The sequence below is a fragment of the Eptesicus fuscus genome, chromosome 9 (assembly GCF_027574615.1).
Source record: "Eptesicus fuscus isolate TK198812 chromosome 9, DD_ASM_mEF_20220401, whole genome shotgun sequence".
In the NCBI taxonomy this organism is placed as follows: domain Eukaryota; kingdom Metazoa; phylum Chordata; class Mammalia; order Chiroptera; family Vespertilionidae; genus Eptesicus; species Eptesicus fuscus.
This window is the reverse complement of record NC_072481.1, coordinates 30,578,709-30,601,817: the sequence shown is the minus strand read 5'-3', so window position 1 is coordinate 30,601,817 and position 23,109 is coordinate 30,578,709. Positions and strand designations below refer to the sequence as shown.

At 56.3% G+C, this 23,109-nt stretch overlaps 1 protein-coding gene across 2 annotated transcripts in view; it reads left to right on the top strand.

Annotated features, from left to right (window-relative positions):
* The window catches only part of KCNQ4 (potassium voltage-gated channel subfamily Q member 4), a 54,844-nt gene extending 34,357 nt beyond the window's left edge, over nt 1-20,487 (top strand). The window contains exons 8-14 of one of the 2 annotated variants that reach the window (XM_008151298.3): nt 2,704-2,792; nt 4,508-4,669; nt 11,477-11,697; nt 13,427-13,526; nt 15,881-16,012; nt 19,479-19,608; nt 20,201-20,487. In XM_008151298.3, the coding sequence (XP_008149520.2) occupies nt 2,704-2,792; nt 4,508-4,669; nt 11,477-11,697; nt 13,427-13,526; nt 15,881-16,012; nt 19,479-19,608; nt 20,201-20,413 (1,047 nt within the window). In that variant the 3' untranslated portion in view covers nt 20,414-20,487. The remainder of the gene's footprint in view (nt 1-2,703; nt 2,793-4,507; nt 4,670-11,476; nt 11,698-13,426; nt 13,527-15,880; nt 16,013-19,478; nt 19,609-20,200) is intronic. The other variant, XM_054720469.1, reaches the window with a different exon arrangement.
* The last annotated feature ends 2,622 nt before the right edge of the window (nt 20,488-23,109 follow it).

The following is a 23,109-nucleotide window of genomic DNA, read 5'->3' as shown; positions in this document are numbered from 1 at the left end:
CTGACTCAGATTGTCGAAAATGTCCCTCTGTACCAAGTGCCCAGTTTAGGATTAGCCAGAGCTGCCCCACTGGCCGACTCCGGTCCCAGCGCGGCATGGCCTGAAGTGGAAGACAGGCTGGCTGAGAGGCCCGAGGTGCTTGGTAGGGACACCCATCAGCTGTGCAGCCAGCAGGGCGCTTGTTCCACTCCAAACACCTTCATTCATTCATTCATTTTACAAGCACTCACACGAATGAATATTGTAACTACAAACGGAGATCGATGTCTTGAAAGAAATAAATGGTTCTCTGAAGAGCTTTTAACAGGGGACCTTGAAGGGGGATTCAGGCAAGACTACCCTGGGAAAATGATACTTGAGCAGAGAGCTGGATGATGGGCAGGTGTTAACTGGTGAAGAGGTGAAGGGGGTAGACTCAGGGTAAGGGGACAGCAGGTGCAACGGTCCTGGTGTGTTTGACGAGCTTGAAGAAAGCTAGCAGGGCCAGCCCAGAAAGCTGAAGGAGGCGTGGATAGTGGATAGGTGGGCCAGGCCCAGACGCGGGGCCAGAGGGAGGAGTGTAACTTTTTCCTAAGAGCCATGGGGGCAGGTCTGAAGGAGGGGAGTGGGTGACATGATCAGATTTGTGTTTTGAAAAGTGGTGAATGGATTGGACGGTGACTCGGGTAAGTGTGGGAGACCAGAAAAGAGACTCTGGCAGCAGTCTGGGCGAGGCAGGTTGCTGGGTGACGTGAAATAGGTGAAATGGAAAGAAATGGGCAGATTCTGCATATTTAGGAGGTGAGATTAGTGACATCAGGAGTGAGGGTGAGGGAGATGGCAGGATGACTTCCAGGCGGGGTGACACCTCCGGGTTTGCTCAACTGGGTGGTGAATGGCCCTGCTCCCTGGAGTGGGAGCAGATGTGGAGCCCGAAGAATGCGAGTTGGCCTGGAGCGTGTGGAGTCTGAGGGTCTTCTGAGCCCCTGGAAGGCGATGCTGAGCCGGCAGCTGGATGTGCAGATGTGCCTCTGAGAGGAGAGAAGTGGGTGGGGCAGAAGTGGACAGCTGTTGCATGTAGACATAACAAAGCCCTGGGCCTGGACGAGCTCACCTCGTGGGTAAAGAGGGAGCAGAGAAAGATGGTCCAGAACTGGGCTTTTTGGAGCCTCAACATTTCGTGGCTGGGCAGGCAAAGTTGAGCCAGCCAAGGAGACAGAAGCAGCAGCCAGAAGAGTGGGGTAAAACTAGCAGTGTGTGGCCTCAGTTTCCGCACTGTGCTGAGGCCTTCTGATGGGGCACGGGCTGAGACAAGGACTCTGATTTGGGTGACTCGGTGACTCAGCCTTGGCTTCTCCCTGGTCAAATGTGTGTGCAAGAGACACCCCTGCGGGGAATGTAGGCACAGCCCACATCGGCGTCCCCTCCAGCATGCCACTCTCTGACCCCTCCCACCCCCAACCCAAGTTTGACTCAACCCCTCCTTATCTCTCCTCCCCAGGGTGGAATTCCGCTCCCCATCCCCGCTATCTCCCAGCCACCAGCCTAGCCTTTCCCTTTCTGTGTCCCCTGGGGCACAATGGACACTGTCCCCTGGGAGCTGGCCTTTGGAGGGGCATTGGAGGGGCAGGCAGCTGGCACTTCCAGGCCGAGAGACAGCTGGTATTGTGGTGCCCATAATTAATGAGACAGTCTGGCAGCTGCTCCCCACCCTACTATGCCAGGGGCCTAGGCAAGCAGGAAGTAAAAATATTCCTGTCCTGGGAGGGTGCCCGGCTGGTAAGTTCATCAGTGGGCAGTCCCTTCAGGACAACAGGCACCCAAAAAAGGGGGGCCTCCAGGGCCAGTTCTGCTTTGTCCTGTGTAACAGCTTCCATGCCTCCCTGCCCTCACGGATCGCCCCGCTCAGTCCCTCCCCGGCTCTTCTCCTTCCTCTGGTCTGACCCTCATTCCTCCTGCTGCCAGGAAACCCCGCAAGTCCATGAATGCTGAGGGAGGTGATGCTTTGTCTTCCCCTCCTCAACCCTTGGGCAGTGACAGGCAGCTGGGAGAGAGCGGATGGGTTGTTGTTAGTAATAATGATTCACTCAGTCAGCATTCATTCCTTGAACATTTGCAGAATACTCACATGTGCCAGAGGATGCCGTGGTGATCAAAACACAGCTTACACTCTAGGAGGAGAGAAAGACATTAATCAAATACACAATGAATAGATATCTATCAGTGGTAGTAAGGGAGATAGCAGGAGGCTTTAACAGAGGAACTTGGCATTAACTGCCAACTATATGCCAGGTACTACACTTGACATATCACATACACTCACCTATGGAATCCTCCCAACACCCAGTTAGGTAAGTAGTATTACGCCCATTTTACAGATGAGGTAACTGAGGCTCTGCAGCTTTACTTAACTTGCCCATAAGGGGCACAGCTAGGATTGGAGACCCGTCTACCTGATGACAGAACCCCAGCTCTTAGCTGCTGTACTCCAAGGTCCCTTGGCTTTGAGGCTGATCTGCTCATCACCTTGGGAAAGTCATTTCCCTCTAGGCCACCATTTCTTTGGCTGCCCCTGCTGATAGCTATGGAGTTGAAACTGGCTTATGGTTCTGCGTGCCCTTCTGCTGGCCCAGGCCTGGGTTGTCTCGGGGGCAGAGGGCTGGTGGGGGGCTGAGAGGCCGCACTGATGCCTTGTCTCCCGTTTCCCTTCCCTCATACCACCAGGCTGCATGGCGCCTGTACTCCACCGACAGGAACCGGGCTTACCTGACGGCCACCTGGTACTACTATGACAGTATCCTCCCATCCTTCAGGTAGGCCCTGGTGCAGGGGGAAGGCGGGGGAGGGGGCTGCCAGCAATGCCCCGTGAGGACAAATGGCTGGCATTCAGCCCTGGAGGGTGGGAAAGGGATGATGGCTCCTAAGGGAGCCTCTGGGCTGGCTCTGCAGATCCTGCCTTCCTCAGAGCCTGGAGTGTCTTCTCTCCCACTCTCTATGCCCCGGGAAGACTGTGGGCACTGAGCACAGGGTGTGGAGTGAGCCCTGCCTGCCCCTCTGGATGAACCCTGAGCCCCGGAGTGCTGGCAGTCTGCATGCTTCCCCAGAGTCGATGCCACCCAGGGTAGTGGCACAGCCAGCTCATCTCCCCTTGGTCTGAGTTGGGGGCAGTGTTAGCCTTTGCCAGCTTGACGTATTGCAATGGATCGAGAGAAATTATGGGCTGGGCCTGAATGGGCATGCTGGAGTTGGGTGCAAGGGCCCACATAGTACCTCTGTGTGCGAATATGTACCTACTTTTACTATAGAGGCAGCAGCTTTAGGGCCCAGCAGTGAGTTCACCCACTGACCCAGGTTGGGGTAAGAGTGCACAGGGTGGCTCCATGCAGGTCTGCATCAACAAGGTTTGTGTGGCCAGGTGCCTGGCCAAGGCCTTAGGTAGGAATGAAGACCATGGAGCACAGCTCGGTCCCGCGGGCAGGCGGGCGTCAAGGCAGGCCAGGCTGCTGTGCTCAGCGCTTCTGCTGGCGCCTTTTTTCTTTTTGCCTCATTAGTTCTCCAAGAGCAGCTGTTGCATGATCCCACTCATCCCTACACCTGGCTGCCTCCCTCCCTACTTCCTCCCAGCCCCAGGGGGCTCCCAGGGGAGGAGCAGGAGAGAAGGGGCTGGGAAGGGGAGCTCCCAGAATCACACTGGTTTCCCCATCTCTCCACCTGGCAGAGGCAAGCTCCCGCCTCAGAGACCAGGAGGGTCGTTAGTTTAGGAGGAGCCCTAAGGACCCAAGGCCAGGCCTTGGGGAATGGCGCAGGGGCTGGTTTGTTAGAAATACTATGTGTGTGGAGGAGGGCGGGGGAGATTTTGGGTTGGGGTGGTGTTGGGACCTCTGATGAGAGGAACAGAGCTTGGGTTGGAGATTCTGGGTCGACTAGGTCTCCCACTCCTTGGACCGCAGTTTCTTCATCTACATAACGGGAAGGCAGAAAGGGGAGTGTCTTCCTTGGGTTACGGAAACAGGCAGTGCCTGGAGAATTATAAAGAAGCTGAGCCCCAAATCTGGTCTCCAATAGCCCAGAGCTTCAGGGGAAGGAACTGGCTAGCCACCCTGTCACGTCTCCCTCTTCAGCCTTAGTTTCTCCCTAAAATTCGGAGTCAACTCTGGAGGCGGAGGATTTCAGGGCTGCCGCTGGCCTCCGGGCAGGCACGGCTCCAGATCCCTGTGCACAGCTTGATGGGCAGAGTAAGCTGCATTTGAGCTCCCACTTGCCCCCTCGTGGGGGTGCTCTGGAGTGTGCCCAGCCTGTACAACCATACTTGGCATCCCTGAGGACTTCCCAGGAACTGAGTGTAGAAAGAGAGGGAGGGAGGCTAGTCTCGCCCGCACTGTACCCTGCCTGCTCTGGCCTGGCGTGTTTGCTGAGCCCCTGGAGAGAGGCAGGGCCCAGCTGGATGTGAGCTCAGGAGCTCAGTGCCCACCGGGTGAGGGGGTGGTGCCAGGGCCCTGCCTGCCGCTGATGGCACCCTCTCCTGCAGAGAGCTGGCCCTCTTGTTTGAGCACGTGCAACGGGCCCGCAATGGGGGCCTACGGCCCCTGGAGGTGCGGCGGGCGCCAGTACCCGACGGAGCGCCCTCCCGTTACCCGCCCGTTGCCACCTGCCACCGGCCGGGCAGCGCCTCCTTCTGCCCTGGGGAAAGGTAGGGGCCCTCTGGGGCCACCGCCTCCTCTTGCTTCTCCTCCTCTTCCATTCTCTGTCTCATCCTCTCTCAGACTTGTGTCCAGCCTCTACATGGCTGTCTGGGCCTGTTCTGGGGACTCCGAGGCCTTGTCATGAGGCCTGGGCAGTTGTCGAACAGCCTGACAGATACAGACTGAGAGCCTCTCTGGAGGGGTCAGGCTGGACTCGCCTTTTTTGTCATGTGGGGGATCTGTCCCCACCATCCTTTCCTAACTCCTCCTCCATTCATTCTGTTGTCCTTTCTTTCTCTGTTTCCACGCCGCCCCCCCCCTCACTCTTCCATCCCTGCACCCCCATCCCTCCCGGGAAGCTGGAGAGAGGAGGAGGCCGCTGGCCACAGGTGCTTACGGCTCAGGTAATCGTGGGCACCATCCTGGGGTGTGAGGGCAGGGGCCCCTCCCCCAGCATGTTCCTCTAGAAAGGGCTTGACACTGAACTCGCCTCTCGGGAACAAGACGCCAGCTGGAAAGAGAGCTCTGTGACTAAGAACCGCTGTAGGACCTACGTAAACTCAACCAATGACTAATGCTCTTGTCTTGTGTAACCCTTGTCCACAGCTTTGCTAATCCCAGAGGATCCTCCTGGGATTCTCCCACAATGCCTTTCTTCTTTTCTGAGGGACAGTTTGCTGCTCCCAGCAGTCTTCTACCCCTTGACCTGACTTGCCTGGAGCTTTTGCATCTTGAAATTACAAAGAAATAATGTTTGCCCCCCCTCCCCCCCCCGCCACATACACACACATAAATGTTCATAATAGTGGATTTTCAAGCCTATTTGGATAAGGGAAGCCCCCTAACTCACAGTATGGGAAAGTGGCTGCTCCGTGGAAGGTTAGCTCTGAGGTCAAGGATTCAATCCCCCTCATTTCTCACCTGTCCTCTACCCATCTCTTTGTTTTGTCGCATCTTCACACATCATCCCTGCATCAGCCAGCTGGGCATCTGGGCCTTGAGCCTCAGGTGTGGTGCTGAGCCTGCGGCCCAGAACAAGGGAGGGGAGAAGAGGTGAACCACTCTGTGGTCAGGAGGAGGAAGTGCGGTGCAAGCTCACCTACGCCACCTGAGGCTGTGTGTCCTTGAGAAAGCCATCAAGTCTCCCTGAGCCTCTCGGTCCTGGGCAGAAAGTCAGTGATGTTTTAGCTGATAAGGAGCTCTTGGTTCTCTTGGTTTCTGGGCAGAAAAGCTTGGGGAACCGGGAGGAGGTGGTTTTAGTGCAGGGGACGTTAGGAGCAGCATTTCTTCCCTGTACTGAGTAGGGACACTTTTTTTTGGAGGGGGGGGTGGGAAGGTGCTTAACAAAGAGTGACAGAGAGGCAGAGCCAGCCCTCCACGTCTGGGGCTGGAGGGAGGGGCCAGGCCAGGCTGGCAGCTCCCTGGAAGAGCATCCGAGGTGCATCGTGTTCAAATTCTCTGTCATGGCCTAAAGGCCGTCATTATTTCCCTGGCCTCCAGGAAGAAACTCAAAAGATTTTGGCATCGGTGCGACCCTGCCCTGCTAAGCCAGGGTTAGCTTTCAGTTCACTCTGGCCTCACCTTATCGAAATAGGGAGGCTCTGGGGATGGAGATTAGCCTGTGACCAGCACCTGTGCCACCCCTCACAGCTGCTCTGGGTCTCTAGGCCCCCCAAGGCCTAGGAACAGATTATTAGTGAGTGCTTGGCTGTCACTAACTCCAAGCCTTAGGTCTGTCTGCCCTGGAGTGTCTGCATGGCTGGGACTCGTGGTGCTGATGGTGGGGTATTCCTTCAACTAAGGGACCCCACGGAGCTGAGCTGTGACTTCTAGGCAGTCAGGCACCAGCCTCAGGCTAAATGGCCATATCCTTAATCTTGGCTGTCTGGGACCCATGGGGGGGCGGTGCCCCAGATGGGAGCACACACATACACTTACACACACCTGAATGCTCACACCCTCCGTGCTGCTTGTGGATGGACTAGGCCACGCACATTCCCAGGACTACAGGAGCAGGACTACAGGGGCAGTAGCTGCCCCATGCCAGGCCCGCACTAGGGACTCTGTGATGAATAAAACATGGTGCCTGGAGAGTTGCAGAGTAACTCTGGAGCACCCATTGTTAGGGCCAGAGCCTCCTCTCTTCGGGGTTGCGTGATGAGGTGCTAAAGCAGTGTTTCTCAAAGCCTGGTCCACTGACCTCTTGCATCGGCATCCGGTGGGGTATTTGTTGAAAATGCAGACAGCTGGATCTCTGCCCAGGTCCCCAGGAGGAGAACCTCTGGAGAACAGACACAGATTCTGCATATTTAACCTGCTCCCAGGAGATCCTCATGCAAAGCTTGAGAACGTCTGGGAATGTGGGCCAGAGGATGTCTGGGTCGGGGGGCCTTCTCTCACCAGCAACAGGAGGCTGGCCCCATCCTGGCAGTTCCCCGTGCTCTGCCCACCTGTCTCCGTCCCACTAACCTCTGTTTGTGTCTTGTTCTCAACTTTCCAGCCAGATGTTTAGTAATAAACGGAGTTTCTTTCGGATCCACGCCAGCTGGAGACCGAGGTACCCCTTACCTGCTCCTCCTGTCCCTACTCCTCCGTGCCCCACCCAGTTTGGGGGCTGAAGAGGGGGACAGGATGGGCCAAGGACAAGGTGCATGTGCCTGCCGCCTGCCATCTGTCTTGGGGCCCCGATGAGCCCCTCGCCTTCCTGGGGATGCCTCTGCCAAGTCTGGGGCCTGGGCCTGGCGCCCAGCCTGCCAGGAGGGACACTTACAGGAGGCTTGGGATGAGTGCTGGCTCTGCTGCTGACCCCTTGTGTGATCTTGGCCAAATTGCTTTTCTTCTCTGGACCTCGGTTTCCCATCTGTGGAATGGGCACATTGAACTAGAGGCTCTATGAGGGTCCCTCCCACTCTGACTTGGGTTTAGCTTCCCCACTGCCCACGAAGGGACCTAGCAGATGCCTGAAGGAGTGGGATTGGCACCTCCCTTGCTAACGCCAGAGCCCGGCTCTTTTAGCCACGTCACCACCACATTCCTTGGTAGCTGCCCCAGGCCAGGCCCGCACTAGGGACTCTGTGATGAATAAAACATGGTGCCTGGAGAGTTGCAGAGTAATTGCTATTCGGTGTGATAAGTGAAGCAAAAGAGGAAGCAGAGGGCCTGTGGAGCCTGGGTCAGGCACTTCACCCCCAGGAGGTCCAAAACACAGTGGGTGTGAGGGAGGGCATCATAGGCCAAGGAGATGAGGAGGCGAGAGAGAGAGAGCACAGCTATGGCAAAGGACCAGGTAGCCCAGCGTGGCCAGATCTGAGAGTGGGAGATCAGGAACTGAGGTTGGGGGCAGAGCGCGGCCATGAAGAACCCCAAAGCCCAGTGTGGGCCTCATCCTCTTGGCAGCTTGGGCTCATGGAGTCCCGGGTTTCCCAAAAGTGCCCCTGGAGCCTTGTGGACTGGGGGCCCATGAGTAGGAGGTGAGTGCCAGAGCTAGAGGCGGTGCTTCTTAGAAACACGGATTCTAGGTCTGAACCTGGCTGCCACTCACTCGCTCAGGGACCTTGGACATAAGCCCTCTGTGCCTCAGTTTCCTCAGATGTAAACTGTGGATGATAATAGAATCTACTTCTGCACAAACTTCCTGACTCATAGGAAGTGCTACATGGATATTGGCCTCATTTGATTTGGCATGTCGAGCAGTCAAGACCTTACTTATTTTAAAAAAGAGTTGGGAAACCATGGCTGTAGGAAGGGTTAAGCTGAGAGTCTCCAGATCTGCCCTTTTCAAGATGACTTTGGCCCGGTGGGCCTGAGAGTCAGGAGGGGTAAGGCCAGGGCAGATGGGCCAGTGGGGAGGCTGTTTCCACAGTCCTGAAAAGAGGTGCTGTTTGCAGCACCAGAAAGAGTAGGCTGCCTCTCTTTCCCCATGACCTTGGCCTTGGGCAGGCAAAGGGTGAGCCCTTAAAGAAATCCCTTGTGGGAGTAAGTACAGGGGTTGGGTCCAAGCCAGTCAGAGGGCAGCCTGTGCTCAGAGCTTGCCCCCCTCCGTCCCCCAATAGGACAGCCCTAGTCAAGCCCACCCCGTCCATCTCCCAGGCACCAACAGATCACGTAGACCAGAGTTTCTTGATTTCAACAACATTGGCATTTTGGGCCCAATAATTCCTTGTTACCAGGAGCTGCCACATGCATCGCTGGCTATTTAGCAGCATCCCTGTCCTCTCCTCAGTAGGCGCCAGGAGCACGCCCCAGTGTGACAACCAGAAATGTCTCAGGCATTGCCAAGTGTCCCCTAGCGAGCAAAACTTCCCCAGTGTGGGTGATTGCTTGTCCCAGAGAAAGAACACAGTGTGCATAGCCAGAGAAGACTGGGTTCCAGGCCTTGCTCCATCCGCAGGAGCTCTGCCACCTCGGGCAAGTCATTTCACCTCCCTCTGCATCTATAAAACAGGGATGGAAAATACGGAACCCACCACGCGAAGTGGCTGAGAGCTGGAGGGCTGAGGCAGTGAGACAGGACCTTGCGTGTTCGAAGGAGCCTGGGAAAGGAAGGCGCTCTTTCCATGTCCACCGTGTGCCAGGTTTCTTTCCATTTTCTTTGAGCTTTTAGGCTCCAGAGAGGCTCACAGGAGCCATTTTCTGGGCCCTGTCCAAGGAGCTGGAATCTAGCCCCCCCCTGGGGAAACAGCCTTCTTACATCAAAGAAGAGCCCAGGGCCTCTGGCTCGCTGGAAAGTTACAGAACCCACAACCCACCAACCGTCACAGAATCAGAGCTGGAAAGGGACCTTTCAAGGCCTCTAGTACAAGCCCCCAGACCTTCCCTGGATAAATCCTGCTGAGTGCAAGCTGTCTTGCTTGCACACTTGTCATGACAGGGAGGTCCCCCCTTCCCCCAGAATACCACTGGAGTGATGTGTTGGGTGCAGAGATCTGGAGTTCCAGGCCCTTGGCTGAGTGTCAGGGTCTTCTCCAGCTCCCTCTCTTCCTCTCCCCATTGGAGGAGTGGAGGACAGGAGGAGGGGTTGCACGGCCCGGGGGGGGGGGGGGGTGCTTGCCAGCATGAGGAGAGCTCGAAGGAATGGCTCTGCAGAGGAAAGTTTGGGAGAGCCAACCTCAAACTTTGGTTGGAATTTTTGGGATGTGTTGAGGGGATACTGGGCCAGAAAACAGCATGCTAGATTGCGGGGGCCACCCCCCCTGTCCTTCACTTCTGATTTCAGGGCCCAAACCCTTGACCTATAACCTCTCCCCTCTGGGCAGAGGCCCCCAACCTTTAAGGATGGCTCTGTATCCTGGCTGCCTTCCTGCAGTTGCCTTTGGTTTCAAGATCTCCCTTACCGCAGTACCTAGACTCTGTACCCTAGACCCCATGTCCTGGGCATGGGGGACCCCGGCTTCCACCCAACCCTGAAACCAGAATCTATCCTCTGCCATCCCCTTGATTGGAAAGTAGGTGACACAGTCTTGTCCCCCAACTCCTGCCCCACCTCAGACTTCTCTGAGACTGGCTGATGCTCTCTGAGCCAGGGCCCTAGACATTTGGGGCAGAAGGGCCCCCAAACCTATCTGCCAGGGGCCCTCCAAAGTGGCAAAGCACAGCAGGGAGGCAGCCACAGGCATGGGATGGGGGACGTTTGCATAGGTCCTGCTCCAACAGCGATGACATGGTCCTTGAACCTCTTGGACACAGAGTTACTCTACCAGGTAATGGTTATCCAGGACCTGTTCTGGGGAACCTGAGCCCCCCAACCTACCTTCCTCCATGGCTTGGGGATGTGGTGGGGAATTGAGATGTGGAAAGGGAAGTGTGAGTACATGCAGACATGTGTGTGTGTGTGCTCACACGAGCATAGACGTGTGTAGGTGCTGTTCTCTGGGGGCTTAGTGAACGGCAATGGGTAGGGCTGTGGAGGGGGGATCCATGACCACATAGGTAGGTTATCAGCCCAGGTGGGCAGAGTTCGAGCAGGGGAGACCTCAGGAGAACAGGTTACAGACCTTCCCCGGGAGGGCAGACACCCTATGTGTCCTGGGCATACATGTGGGCCCAGCAGCTAAGCAGGGCCAAGGCCCTCAGCAGCCATCCACTGCAGGCCTCAGGCACACTTACACTGGAGTCTGTGTGGAGAGACCTCGGGAATTTTGCTACCTGTGCATCTGGACAGGTCCTAAAGCCCTGACTTGACCAGTATGGGATTAGAGAGTCCCACGAGTGGGGAAAGGAGGAAATATAAATGGACACATGTACACACACACGAACATATGTACACACACTGATACATGTGTACCCACTGTCACATGCGTGCATGCCAACACACACATACCCCCTCAACTCCGCATAGCCTGCCCCTGGGTACAGGCCCGTCCCTTGGAGCTGGAGGTTCACCTTGGTGAGCGTGGCCAGGCGAGCTTCTCCATCCTTTAACAGCCAGTCTGCCCAGGCTGGTCACCACCTCTACCCACCCACCCATCTGGGCCAGGCCAGCTCCCCTGTCCTCCTGTCCGTCTTTGACTTCCTTCTCGGGTTCTATCACTCCCTCCACTCTGACATCTGTCTCCTGTGCACCCCTTATCTGTCTGGGCACTGAGGGGTGGGATGGGGGGGTGGGGGGAGGATCTGCTCAGACTGACCCTGGATTAGCTTCTTGTAGGAGTCAGGGCCCCCCTCACCACACCCTTGTCCCATCCCAGGAAGTCTCCACTTGGTGGAGAACCATACCCAACAGCCACCCCCGAGCCCTAAGTCAGCTGTGTCTCTACTCATGCCCACCCCAGCTCCAGCTAACTTGACTCTCTCCCCCACCCGACTTGCCCTGCCAGCAGCCGAATGGGCATCAAAGACCGCATCCGCATAGGCAGCTCCCAGCGGCGGACAGGCCCCTCCAAGCAGCACCTGGCACCGCCGTCAATGGCCACTTCCCCGAGCAGCGAGCAGGTGGGTGAGGCCACCAGCCCCACCAAGGTCCAGAAGAGCTGGAGCTTCAATGACCGCACCCGCTTCCGGGCCTCTCTGAGACTCAAACCCCGCTCTTCTGCTGAGGGTGAGCCCTGGGGGCCTGGGGCCCCGGACCTGCTGAGGGTGGCAGGGTGGGGACAGAGTCCGAGCTGGGGGTGGAAAGACTTGGTTCCAGTACTGGCTCTGCACCTGATTGACTATCTTTGGGCACCTCTGGTCTGTAAAATGGGCGTCATGATACCTGCTTTGCAGGGCTCCAGACTGAGAATCGGATGAGGATGCGGAGGGTGCATCTGGTAGTGGTTAAAGGCACAGGCTTTGGAGCCTGGCTCCCTGAGGTTGAGTCCTGGCTTTACCATTTGTCTTGAGTAAAGTCCTAGAACGACTCTCTAGGACTCATTCTCGTCTTCTCCAAAATGGGGATGATAATAGTATCTACTTCCTAGGGTTATTGTGAGGATTAAAGGGGATTATCCATGGGAGGTGAACAGAAGGATCTTGGGAATATAGTAAGTGCTCATCAAAAGCTAGTCTAGCTGCAGTACAAACGTGCGTTGGAAGGAGCAGGCGTCCATACTTGCTGAGCCGGGACTGTGTACAGTCCCACGGTGGATTCTCTGCTTTACTTCTCCCGACCGCTCTGGGAAATCGGTTCTGTTTGTCTCCCCATTTCACAGACCTGGAGGCTGAGAGCTCTCAGCTAGTCAGTGGCAGAGATGTTATCCTCAACCAGGTCTGTCCCACTCCATAGCCCAGGCTCCACATCCCGCCCCTCTTCACCCGGCCCAGCCAGAGACACCAGGCGGTGGACCTGGTGGGGGGCACTTTTTAACCAGAAAGGTCCCTTTTGTGAGTCCTAGCTCTGCTCCTGACTTGCACTGTGACTTAGGCAAGATACTGCCCCTTTCTGTGACCCAATGTCCTCTTCCGGACAACGAGAGGGCTGGACCGAGTTCCCCGGAAGAGTTTTCCCAGCGTTGACATGCTTCAGACCCCTGGGTGCGAAAAGGAGGGGGTGGGTGAACAAGGACGCAGGATGGGGACAGGAAGCCCCTTTGACCTTGGAGGGAGAGGACTCAGCTATGCTGCCTCTGTCTGTGCTGGGTCAGCCCCTAATGCGCTGCTGGCTGACAACTCGGAGAGGTCTTTCCTGGATCCACACAAACCAGTCTTTGGGAGGTGCTGACCCAATAGAGCCTGGGCAAGGCTGGTGCCTGGAGCCTCCTTTCCATGCCCAAGAACATACCTGGCCTCCCACCACCTTGTGCCCTGAGGCCCAGGAGAGCATCCCCACTCTGTGCAGTGCAGGGCAGCAGCCTTGGAAAAGCCATGTCTCTCATCCGGAAGGAAATGACTTGATTTAGGGGGCCTTCCCCCGTGGCAGAGCCAAGCAGGGGAGCCAGCCCCTTGACTTCCTTCCCTCTTGGCTGAAGGATTAGACTGTGTGCATGATTGTGTGCAGAGGCCACAAGCCCCTTTTCTTTGGGACTCCCCATCCTGGGTGATGGAACTAGTGGGGCTTCCTCTAGGGCTCTGTGCCATTCGCCCCAGGCCAGACCAGATGTGCTTCCACCTGGCCCACCAGGTAAGTGTTCACCCTGTCTGGCCACAGGAAGATGCCGTGCCAGCAACTGGGGGTTTCCCCTCTGGGTCGGGCATTGAGGGAGGCTGGAATCTGGTCTGCCTTGTGCCCCCAGGAAGGTTCTGGGCCCTTTCTGGGCCTTGGTCTCCCTGCCAACACTTCTAAGCATAATTTGGCATGTGGTGGGAGCGGCCCCTTCTGCTGCCACCACCTGGGTCCCCTGACTTTCCAGAGGGCCCCTCCGAGGAAGTGGCAGAGGAGAAGAGCTACCAGTGTGAGCTCACGGTGGATGACGTCATGCCTGCGGTGAAGACGGTCATCCGCTCTGTCAGGTGAGACTTACTAAGGTGGGTCCTCCCCCCATTCACCTGCCACCCATTGCTGCTCCCCATCTGGGGCCTGCCCTCAGGGCCAGGCCTGGCCTGGATCCCGGGCACACCAGCTGCTGCCCGCCTGGCACCCTTGTGTGGGTGGGTGCGGAGGTGGCATATGGCTCCCAGCAGGGTTTCCGCATACTCTTACGATGGGAGGGCTGGCTGGGTGGGGCGGCTGGCTCGGCTGCCCATCATGGTCGTTCTCCTCACGCCCGCAGCATCCTCTTTGCTCCTCTCCCCAGCCTCTTGCTCGCTTTACGTCAGGCTCTTTTCTCTTTACTTCTCTCTCCCTGGCGTGCATCAGCATCTGCCTGCCTCGCCCGTGTCTGTCTTAGATGCTCTTTCCTCCGCCTGTGTCTCCGACTGTCTCTCTCTCCTTGTGTCTTGACTTCACCCTGTCTGTGCCCCCAGGGCTGGGCAATGGTTTTCAAACCACAGGTCACAGCAATTTGAAGTCAACTTAGTGAAATCAATTTAGTGGGCCATGGGAAACATAGAAAAAAAAAAAAAAGAATAGGAAATATCAGTGTGCGTCCTAGTAGTGAGGGTAAAAAATGTGTATGAAACGTGTGTTTTTAGTTATGTGCCTGTGAGTATGTGTGTACTGGTTTCTGAAGTAAAATATATTTCTTATGGTAGGTCTAGGACAAGAAGTTTGAAAACCCCTGCCCTCCTGACTCTACTGGCTGTCTCCTTGCCTCCACACTTAAGGGGTGACCAGAGTCTCCTGAGCCCTTTAGTCCCGGCCCAGCATGGATCTGGCCCCCCGGCTCCTTGGCGTGGTCTCTGTCTCCAGCCCGAGTTCCAGAGATGCCTTCACCCCCAGGCCTCCCAGACGCACTCCTCTTCCCTGGCTGATGCACCTGCCCACAAGCCTCTTCCCTTTGGGTTCCTTTAAAAACCAGAGTCAGCTGGATTCCTCCCCAACCCCCGAGAACCTGCGTTCTCTTCTCACCCTCTTTTTGCACATCCCATCTCTCCCCTCCAAGTGACTAGCTTCCAGAAAACAACGCCTGAGCTGCCACCTGGCCCGGGCCCACACTCCTTGGCCACCCACAGACTCCTTACCCCCAGCATGCCCCAGACCTGTTCTTCTTCCTGGTCTCCATTTCAGGCGGTGGCACTGCCCCAGCCACGGGAGTCAACTTGGTGAAATCAACTCAGACTTAGGAGTCTTTCAGTCCGGAATTGCTTACAGCTGTCCCGTATCTCACCCCACCGCCCCCTTCCAGCTCAGGCCCGTCCCTTGGAGCTGGCGTTCCTGCCTAAATTTCTTTTGGGGAAATAAGCCCCGGGTTCCCAGGTTCCCTCCAAGGCTGGCAGAATAGACCCTTCCCCACCACCCAACTTCCCATCGCCCAATCTCGGCCAGGGATTCAGGGCTCTGCGGAGTACCCTCCTCAGCCTCTACCTCAAGGCCAATCCCTTTCCGTCTTCCCATACTCCCCACCCCACCTCCCTTTCCTTCCCAGCTTGTTTCGGCTGCTTTGACCTGACTCACTCACACAGGGTCCTGCCTGCCTATGTCCAGAAAGCCTCCCTCCGTCCCCCTCCCAAGACTTGTCCCCTGACGCACCGGCCAATGCCTCCCTTGTCATGGCCCCCAGCCCTCTTTCTCTACTCCTTGACATGGCCCCGTCAGCCCATAATAGTTTATGTCCTCCGGCGTCCCCCTCAGACCAGGGCTCCTGAGGCCAGCAATTGGATCTGACACCCTTTTGGGTGCCCAGGGTCCAGCACAGCTGTGCTAACAAGCATTTGCTGAGGGATGCAAAAAATATCTTTGTCCAGCCCTAGCTGGTTTGGCTCAGTGGGTAGAGTGTCAGCCTGCGGACTAAAGGGTCCCGGGTTCGACTCCAGGCAGGGGCACATGCCAAGGTTGTGGGCTCCTTCCCCAGTAGGGGGCATGCAGGAGGCAGCCGATCAATGATTCTCTCTCATCATTGATGTTTCTATCTCTCTCTGTCTCTCCCTTCCTCTTTGAAATATATATATATAATGTCTTTGTCCAAGCTGTCATCAGCAAAAGTGTCACACCTCGCAGGGAGCAACCAGGTCCAGTCCCTGCCCTCCCAGGAAAATGTGACTGCACATATAGGCACCTTCAAGAATATTACCAAACTCTGGGTCCCGGGGCATGGTGGGTAGGGAGGGAGGCTGAGAGACTCAGCAGAGGCTGTTTGCTGGGGTCCAAGCAGGAGGAGCTTTGGTACTGGACAAGGAGGCAGCAAAGGGACGGTGACGGGGCTGGAAAAGAATTCCTCTGAGACACTCCCCCCCCCCCCCCCCCCCCGCCCCCCTTCCCTCTACAGGATCCTGAAGTTCCTGGTGGCCAAAAGGAAATTCAAGGAGACGCTGCGACCGTACGACGTGAAGGACGTCATAGAGCAGTACTCGGCAGGGCACCTGGACATGCTGGGTCGGATCAAGAGCCTGCAGACCCGGTGGGTGCGCCTGCTCCCAACCCAGGAGCCGGGCAAGGAGGCCTTGGCCCCAGATTCCGCGCTGGGTCCCAAGTCCAAAGCCGGAACGAAGACCGAGTGCCCCCTAGGGGCCGCTACGGAGGCTGGAGTTTCTGGAGGCTGAGGCCAGACCCTTTGCTTGTTTTGAACCTGAAGAATGAGCCAGCGGCAGGTCCTCTGTGAGAACCCTATTGGCCTGCACAATTCAGGAGACGTCTTTAGATGACTGTTTCCTGGTCATAAAATAATGGGCTTAAAATAATAACCTCCCACCTGCCAAGGGGACGGTCCTCCATACTGCCCACCTCTTACCTCTGGAATTCCCTGGCACTTTTCCCCACCCAGCATATAGGAAGAACTCTCATACCAAGACCCCAAATCACCTACATTTTGCCCTTCGGTGTCCAGAATTCTCACTGCCTGTTCATTCATTTGTTCTCCCAAGAAATAGTCATTGGTATTTGTTACTTGCCAGGCAGTGGGATATGGTAGAAGGCAAAACAGAGTCCCTGCCCTCTTGGGGCCTTCATTCTAGTGGAAGGAGAACAGACGGAGTATGTCAGACAATAATAAATGCTAAGAAAAAAAGGGGGCTAAATTTTGGTGTTTGCTATCCTATATAATAATAGACAAATATGCAAATTGACCATACCTCCGACACATCCACAGGCCACGCCCACAAGCCACGCCCACCATCCAATCAGAGCAAGCATGCAAATTAACCCAAACCAAGATGGCTACAGCCACAGAGAGCAAGGTTTCCTAGGTAACAGAGGAAGCCAAGCTTTCTGCCAGCCGTTGCAGGCCTAAGCCTCCACTCAAGCTACAAAGTTTCAATTATAGAAGGTAAACAAATTCAAACAAATGGCGGCAGAATGGAGCTTGAGAGAGCAGGCCAGGGTTGCTGCCGGCAACAGGGGAAGCAAAGCTTTCCACACTCCCTGGCCAGGCCCACCCGCTTAAGGCAACAAAGTTTCAATTATAAACCCAACACAAATGCCTGCGGGCCTTGGAGGGAGCCCCAGGCTTCGCTCTGCTCCAGGCTACAAAGTTTCAATTGTAGAAGGAAAATAAATTCCAGATACCAGGGCCTCTGCTTGGGTTGCCAGGGGGCGTGGCCTGCCTGCAAACCACCACAGGCCCCTCACTCAGGCCGACCCACGCCCCAAGGGTACCCCACCCTGATCAGGGACACCCTTCAAGGCAAACCAGCTGTCCTGCCCCCATGTGGACACAGGATGGCCACCACAAGATGGCCAGCAGGAGAAGGCAGTTGGGAGGCACCCGGCCTGCAAGGGAGGGCAGTTGAGAAGGACCAGGCCCCAAGGGAGGGCAGTTGGAGGTGATCAACCCTGCAGGAGAGGGCAGTTAGGGGTGACCAGGCCGGCAGAGGAGGGAAGTTGGGTGCAAACAGGCTGGCAGCAGAGTGGTTATGGGGTGATCAGGCTGGCAGGCAGAAGTGGTTAGGGGCAATCAGGAAGGCAGGCAGGCAAGCATTTGGGAGCCAGCAGTCCTGGATTGTGAGAGGGATGTCCGACTGCCCGTTTAGGCCCGATCCCAGGGATCGGGCCTAAACGGGCAGTCGGACATCCCTTGAGGGGTCCCAGATTTGAGAGGGTACAGGCTGGGCTGAGGGACAACCCCCGTCCGTGCACGAATTTCGTGCACCAGGCCTCTAGTTTTAAATAGGAGAGAAGGTGATGTTTGAGAAAAAATTGAAGGCGAGGCAAGCAGCCCTGTGGCTGTTTAAATGTTTTCCTGAGGGAACAGCAAGGGCAAAGGCTTTGAGATGGGCATGCGGCTGGAGTGGTTGTTCTAGGGACAGCAAGGAGCCTACTGTGCCTGAGGAGAGAGAAGTGGCAGATGAGGTTAGAAGGCTAATGGCACGTGGACTGTATAAAGCCCTGTAGGCCACAGTGAAGACGTTGGTGTTCATCCAAAGCGAGATGCAAGCATTGGAGGGCTTTGCGCAAGGACTGATGAGATCTGAGTTATAATTTAAAAGGATCATCCTAGGTCCGTGGTCGGCAACCTGCGGCTCGCCAGCCACATGCGGCTCTTTGGCCCCTTGAGTGTGGCTCTTCCACAAAATACCACGGCCTGGGCGAGTCTATTTTGAAGAAGTGGTGTTAGAAGACGTTTAAGTTTAAAAAATTTGGCTCTCAAAAGAAATTTCAATCATTGTACTGTAGATATTTGGCTCTGTTGACTAATGAGTTTGCCGACCACTGTCCAAGGTGGTGTGTTGCAAATGGCTTATAAGGGAACTTAGGATGGAAGCAGGGAGACCATTGAGGATGCTACTTCAGACATCCAGGCAAGTGATGATGGGGACCTGGGCCAAGGGTAGACATGGTTAGATTCTAGATATACAGTATTTTGAAGATATACAGTATTTTGAAGAGCTGACAGGGTTTTCTGATGGTGTGCAAGAGGGGGAGAAACGGTGTCCAAGATGAAGCCAGGGTTTTTGGGCTGAAGCAAGAGGGAAAAGTTGCTGTCTATTGACATGGGGAAGGCAATGAGTGGAGCAAGTTTTGATCAGAAAAATTGGGACATGTTGGGTTTGTGACGCCTATCAGGCATCAAATGGAGTGATGATCTGGCAGTTAGAAGGGTGTGGGGTTCAGAGGAGAGGTATGGTGCTGGAGATATAGATTTGGTGTGGACAGTGTGTAGTGGAATGAACATCTGGAACGGAAGACATCACAGAGAATGAGAGTTAAATGCATAGGAGAGGTTCCAGGAGTGAACCTTGGGTCCTGCAGTATTCAGAGGTTGTAGGGATAAAGGAGCCAGCGCAGGAGACTCAGGGAGGTAGGAGAACCAGGAGAGGGTGGTGTTTGGGAACCCAAATGAAGAAAGTACTGGAAGAAGGGGTGCTCAGATGTGCCCAGCGCTGCCAATAGGGCGAGTATAATGAGGACTGGGAGATGATCATTGAATCTAGCAACATGGAGGTCATTTGGGATTTTGACAGCAGTAGAGTTGATGAAGTAGTGGAAATGAAAGCCTGACTGGAGTAGCCTTTAGAACGGAAGGAGCGAAATTGGAGATAGCGGGTAGAGAAAACACTTTCAGGAATTTCGCTGTAAAGGAGAGCAGAAAAGTAAGGTGGGGCCAGCTCCAGCCTTGTCTACCTTATCACTCACATCCCCACTTGTGCCTCTTCCTCTTTTCCCAGTCCATTTCCCACCTGTCCGCCCACTAGGTGGCTGTGTCACTTGTCGTGCTTCTGTGTGCTGCCTTTGCTCAGCTCACTGGAACACCCTCCAAGCAGTGGCCAGTCCCTCCGTTTGGCAAGGCCCCCTCCCTCAGGACACCGGTGCAGGCCGTGTCTCCCCTTGCAGCAGGCAACCTCGAGATCTTGTGGGAAGGAGTGTCTGAGCCCTCTGACGGGAAGAGTGGCGTGTGTCTGAGCCCTCTGACGGCTCCCTTTCCCCCACAGTGTGGACCAGATTGTGGGCAGGTGCCCCGGGGACCGAAAGGCCCGGGAGAAGGGCGACAAGGGGACCTCGGACACGGAGGCGGCGGATGAAATCAGCATGCTGGGCCGCGTGGTCAAGGTGGAGAAGCAGGTGAGTGTGCAGAGGGCGTTTCATGGGTGTGGCAGACCTAGTCCTGCAACCGGACGCTCTGGAAAGCCGCGGGGACAAGCGCGCAAGGGGAGGGTGCGCTTCTCTAGAGCCGCAACCCTGACCTCTCACCAGCCGGGGAGGCCCGAGCAGGACCCTCGCGGCGGGGGCCCAGCGGAGCCCCGCCCCACAGCTAAGCCCTGCCCCCCAGTAAGCCCGCCCCCGAGAAACCCACGCGCTCCTGCCCAGCCCCGCCCCAGGTTGCTCTAGTCTCAGCTAAACCCAACTAAGTCCCACCTAACTTAATTTAACCCCGCCTGGCGTCTCTCCATCGCCCGGATTATTCCATCCAGACGCAATTTAATTTTGTTCGGAGGCAAAAGCCCCAGGTTCCAGCATCGTCCCGCCCTCCGAGCTCCGCCTTTCCAGACGCGCCCCTCCCGGGCCAAGCCCCTCCTCCAGCTTCCGGTCCCGGCCCGGCCCTCCGCGCAGCCGCGCTCCTCCCAAGCCCCACCTGTAGCGTCGCCCGGTCCCGGCCCCAAGCCCCGCCTCCAGGCCCGGCCCAGACCCGCCTCCACCCGCGCCCCGCCCCCAGGTGCAGTCCATCGAGCACAAGCTGGACCTGCTTTTGGGCTTCTACTCGAGGTGCCTGCGCTCCGGCACCTCGGCCAGCCTGGGCACCGTGCAAATGCCGCTGTTAGACCCCGACATCACCTCGGATTACCACAGCCCCGTGGACCACGAGGACATCTCCATCTCCGCACAGACGCTCAGCATCTCCCGCTCGGTCAGCACCAACATGGACTGAGGGGCTTCTCAGCGTCGGGACGCACTCGGCCAGCCCCTCGGCCTGGCGCTCGGACCCGCCCCCGGAGGCCTGGGGACTCTGCTCTTACTTGAACTCGCCCCTCGCGGGGAGAGAGGCCATGCGCAGCATTGAGCTGCCTGGGTAGGCGAGATTCGGGCTGTGGGCCCCACCTCAGGAGCGTGAGATGCCAGGCCGCACAGAGGGCAGCAGCAGCGCTGCCCCGCGACCTCTGGGCCCCCCGTGCCCTGCCCGTTCCATCAAGGCCCAACCCGCCCGCGGCAGGGGCACTGCTCGGAGAGTGGGAGCGGGTCGCTGGGGCTCTGGGTCTTGAACCAGCTTCCAGCTATGCAAGGTGAGGTCTCTCGGCCCGCCCTTCGGACAGAGCAGGGAAGCCCTCCCGCCAAGTCCCCGCCCCCTTGGGGGTGGGCCCAAGGTGCCCTCACAGGTACCCACAAGCACAGGACCCTGCCATAAGGCAGGTGGGCACCATATATGCAAACTATGTTAAATATGCAACTTTGGGGACCCCCATGGGGTCCCTCTGCCCATCCCTCATTGGGAGATGGGCCCCCAGCAGTAGCTGGTCTCAGGCTGCTTGGCCATGGTCCCCATTTCCAATCTTTGGCTTATCACCCCTCTCCACCCAGCATGGGGCCTGTTTCTCCCTTACCCCCTCCAAGAGCAGCATCTGGGCCTCTCTTCCCTTTTCAGTGTCCCCTCCCAGGAGCACCCTCTTCCTGCCAGGTGTCCACTCCTCTCTCTGGCCCTCCACTCACATTCGACAGCACACGTTTCTGTGTTCTCCACCAAATCTCCCACAGACAATGCTCCCACATCACACGAACATGTCTCTTTCGTTTCCCCAGACATGCAGAAAGTCTCTCACACTCACACTGACACACAATGACACACATGGAGACATTAGCACAGAGCCACTTAGCCTTCCCGGGGCCCCTGCAGCTGATGCCAGTGGACTGTCCTTGCAGGATGATGTCCACTAAGTGGTGCCCCCCACTCCATCCAGGTAGGAGAGGGAGCACTGAAGTGACCCCAGGTCTCTCTAGGCCCCACCCCAGAGCTTTACCAGCTCTCCTTTCTCAAGAAGATCTACTCCTCACTGGTCCAGGAGCCCTAACTGCTGCCTCTGCCTGTCCCCAAGGGCCCTCCTCGACGTCCCCACAGCACAACTCAGGCCTAGGCCTCTGGGGCCTGGATAGCACTGGAAAGACCCCAGGCCCCTCCCCAGATGGTTATCAGGCCCGCTTCTATCTAGGCTTGCTGCCTTCCTAGTCACTGTAACTCCCAGAGAGAAAAATAATGCACCTAGCAACCACCATTGTTCAGGCACCAACTGTGCATCCAGCACTCACATGCATTGTTTCCCCTCCTTCCATACCCCACTGTTCACTTTAATTGGCAGCCCCTATACTGGCATAAACCCCCATCCACTCCAGGCCCCCAGCACCTCTTTGGTATCCCTACTCTGTGTCCCTCTTCTGCAAAGCTATTGCAGGTGGCAGGAGAGTGATGTGTAGGGAGACCCTCTATGGGGTACCAGTGAACAAGGGGCTCAGGCCCAGCCACCTGCATCTCATGACTGGGGACCTGCATGCACCAGCGCCAGGGCTGGGGTTGGATCTTGCTCAGCCCCATGGTGCCCAGCCTCTGCCCAACATGCCCTCTGCATGTCACCATCATGCCCTGGATGGAGCCTCTCCTGGCTAACCTCACCTGCGCTGCACTGTCCCCAGAGAGCCACCCCTTGGCCCCTCAGAGACAGAGCTGTGGAGAGGGGCAGGAGAATGGGATTACCCTCCGACTAAGGAGACTGGGGAAGAAGCCCTCGCTCCTTCCGCAATCAAGGTTCTCCACCAAACCGGTTCTCAGATATGCAAGTACCTCACTTTGTTAACTTATTAACTTATTGGTTTCATTAAAGTTTTCTGTAGGATGTGGTTGGCCTTGGCTGTTTGGTGGCTGTGGTGTGGGGCACCTGGCCTGGGGATGGGAGGAGGTGATTTGGATTAGTCAGGACTCTCGGTTGTAACAACAAAAACTCAATCCATTATAGCTTATGCAAAAATGAAACTTATTGGCCCAGATAATGAAAAGTCCAAGGGCTGGATTTGGCTCAATGCATAGTTAGATCCAGGTAATAAAACACGTCAGCTTTCTGTCTTCTGTCTCAGCCTTCCTCTCAGGCAAGCTGACCTCTCATGATGACCCCCTGCACCTTCAAATTAACTTTCTTTTGGCTCAGCACCTCAGTGAAGAGTGGTGCCACTTTCCTAATGGTGTACATCAGTCAGGGCCCAGTCAGGGAAACAGAAACGATGCTAGGTTTTTCAGCAAAGAGAATTTTCTATAGGGAATGGGTTACACTTGTTTTACTCTTGAACACAAGAGAACACTGAGACAACCTGGAGAAAAATCACTGCAGAAAGCAGCTACTGCTCCTAAAGCAGCGACACAAGGGAGGAGGTGGGGTTAGCAGAAACCACAAGCTTGATTGGGGATGCGCCCTAAAGTGCTGGGCTCAGAGGTCTGAAGAGGGGCTGCTATCTGGTTGGTGATAGTCCCTCTTAGGGGATGCAGTGAAGATTGGGAGTGCAGAAAAATGCCGGAGGCTGCAATCAACTGTTGCTACCGGGCTGTGGCTGATAAGGTTGGTAAGCGAAGGAAGAAGGAGGTTTCCA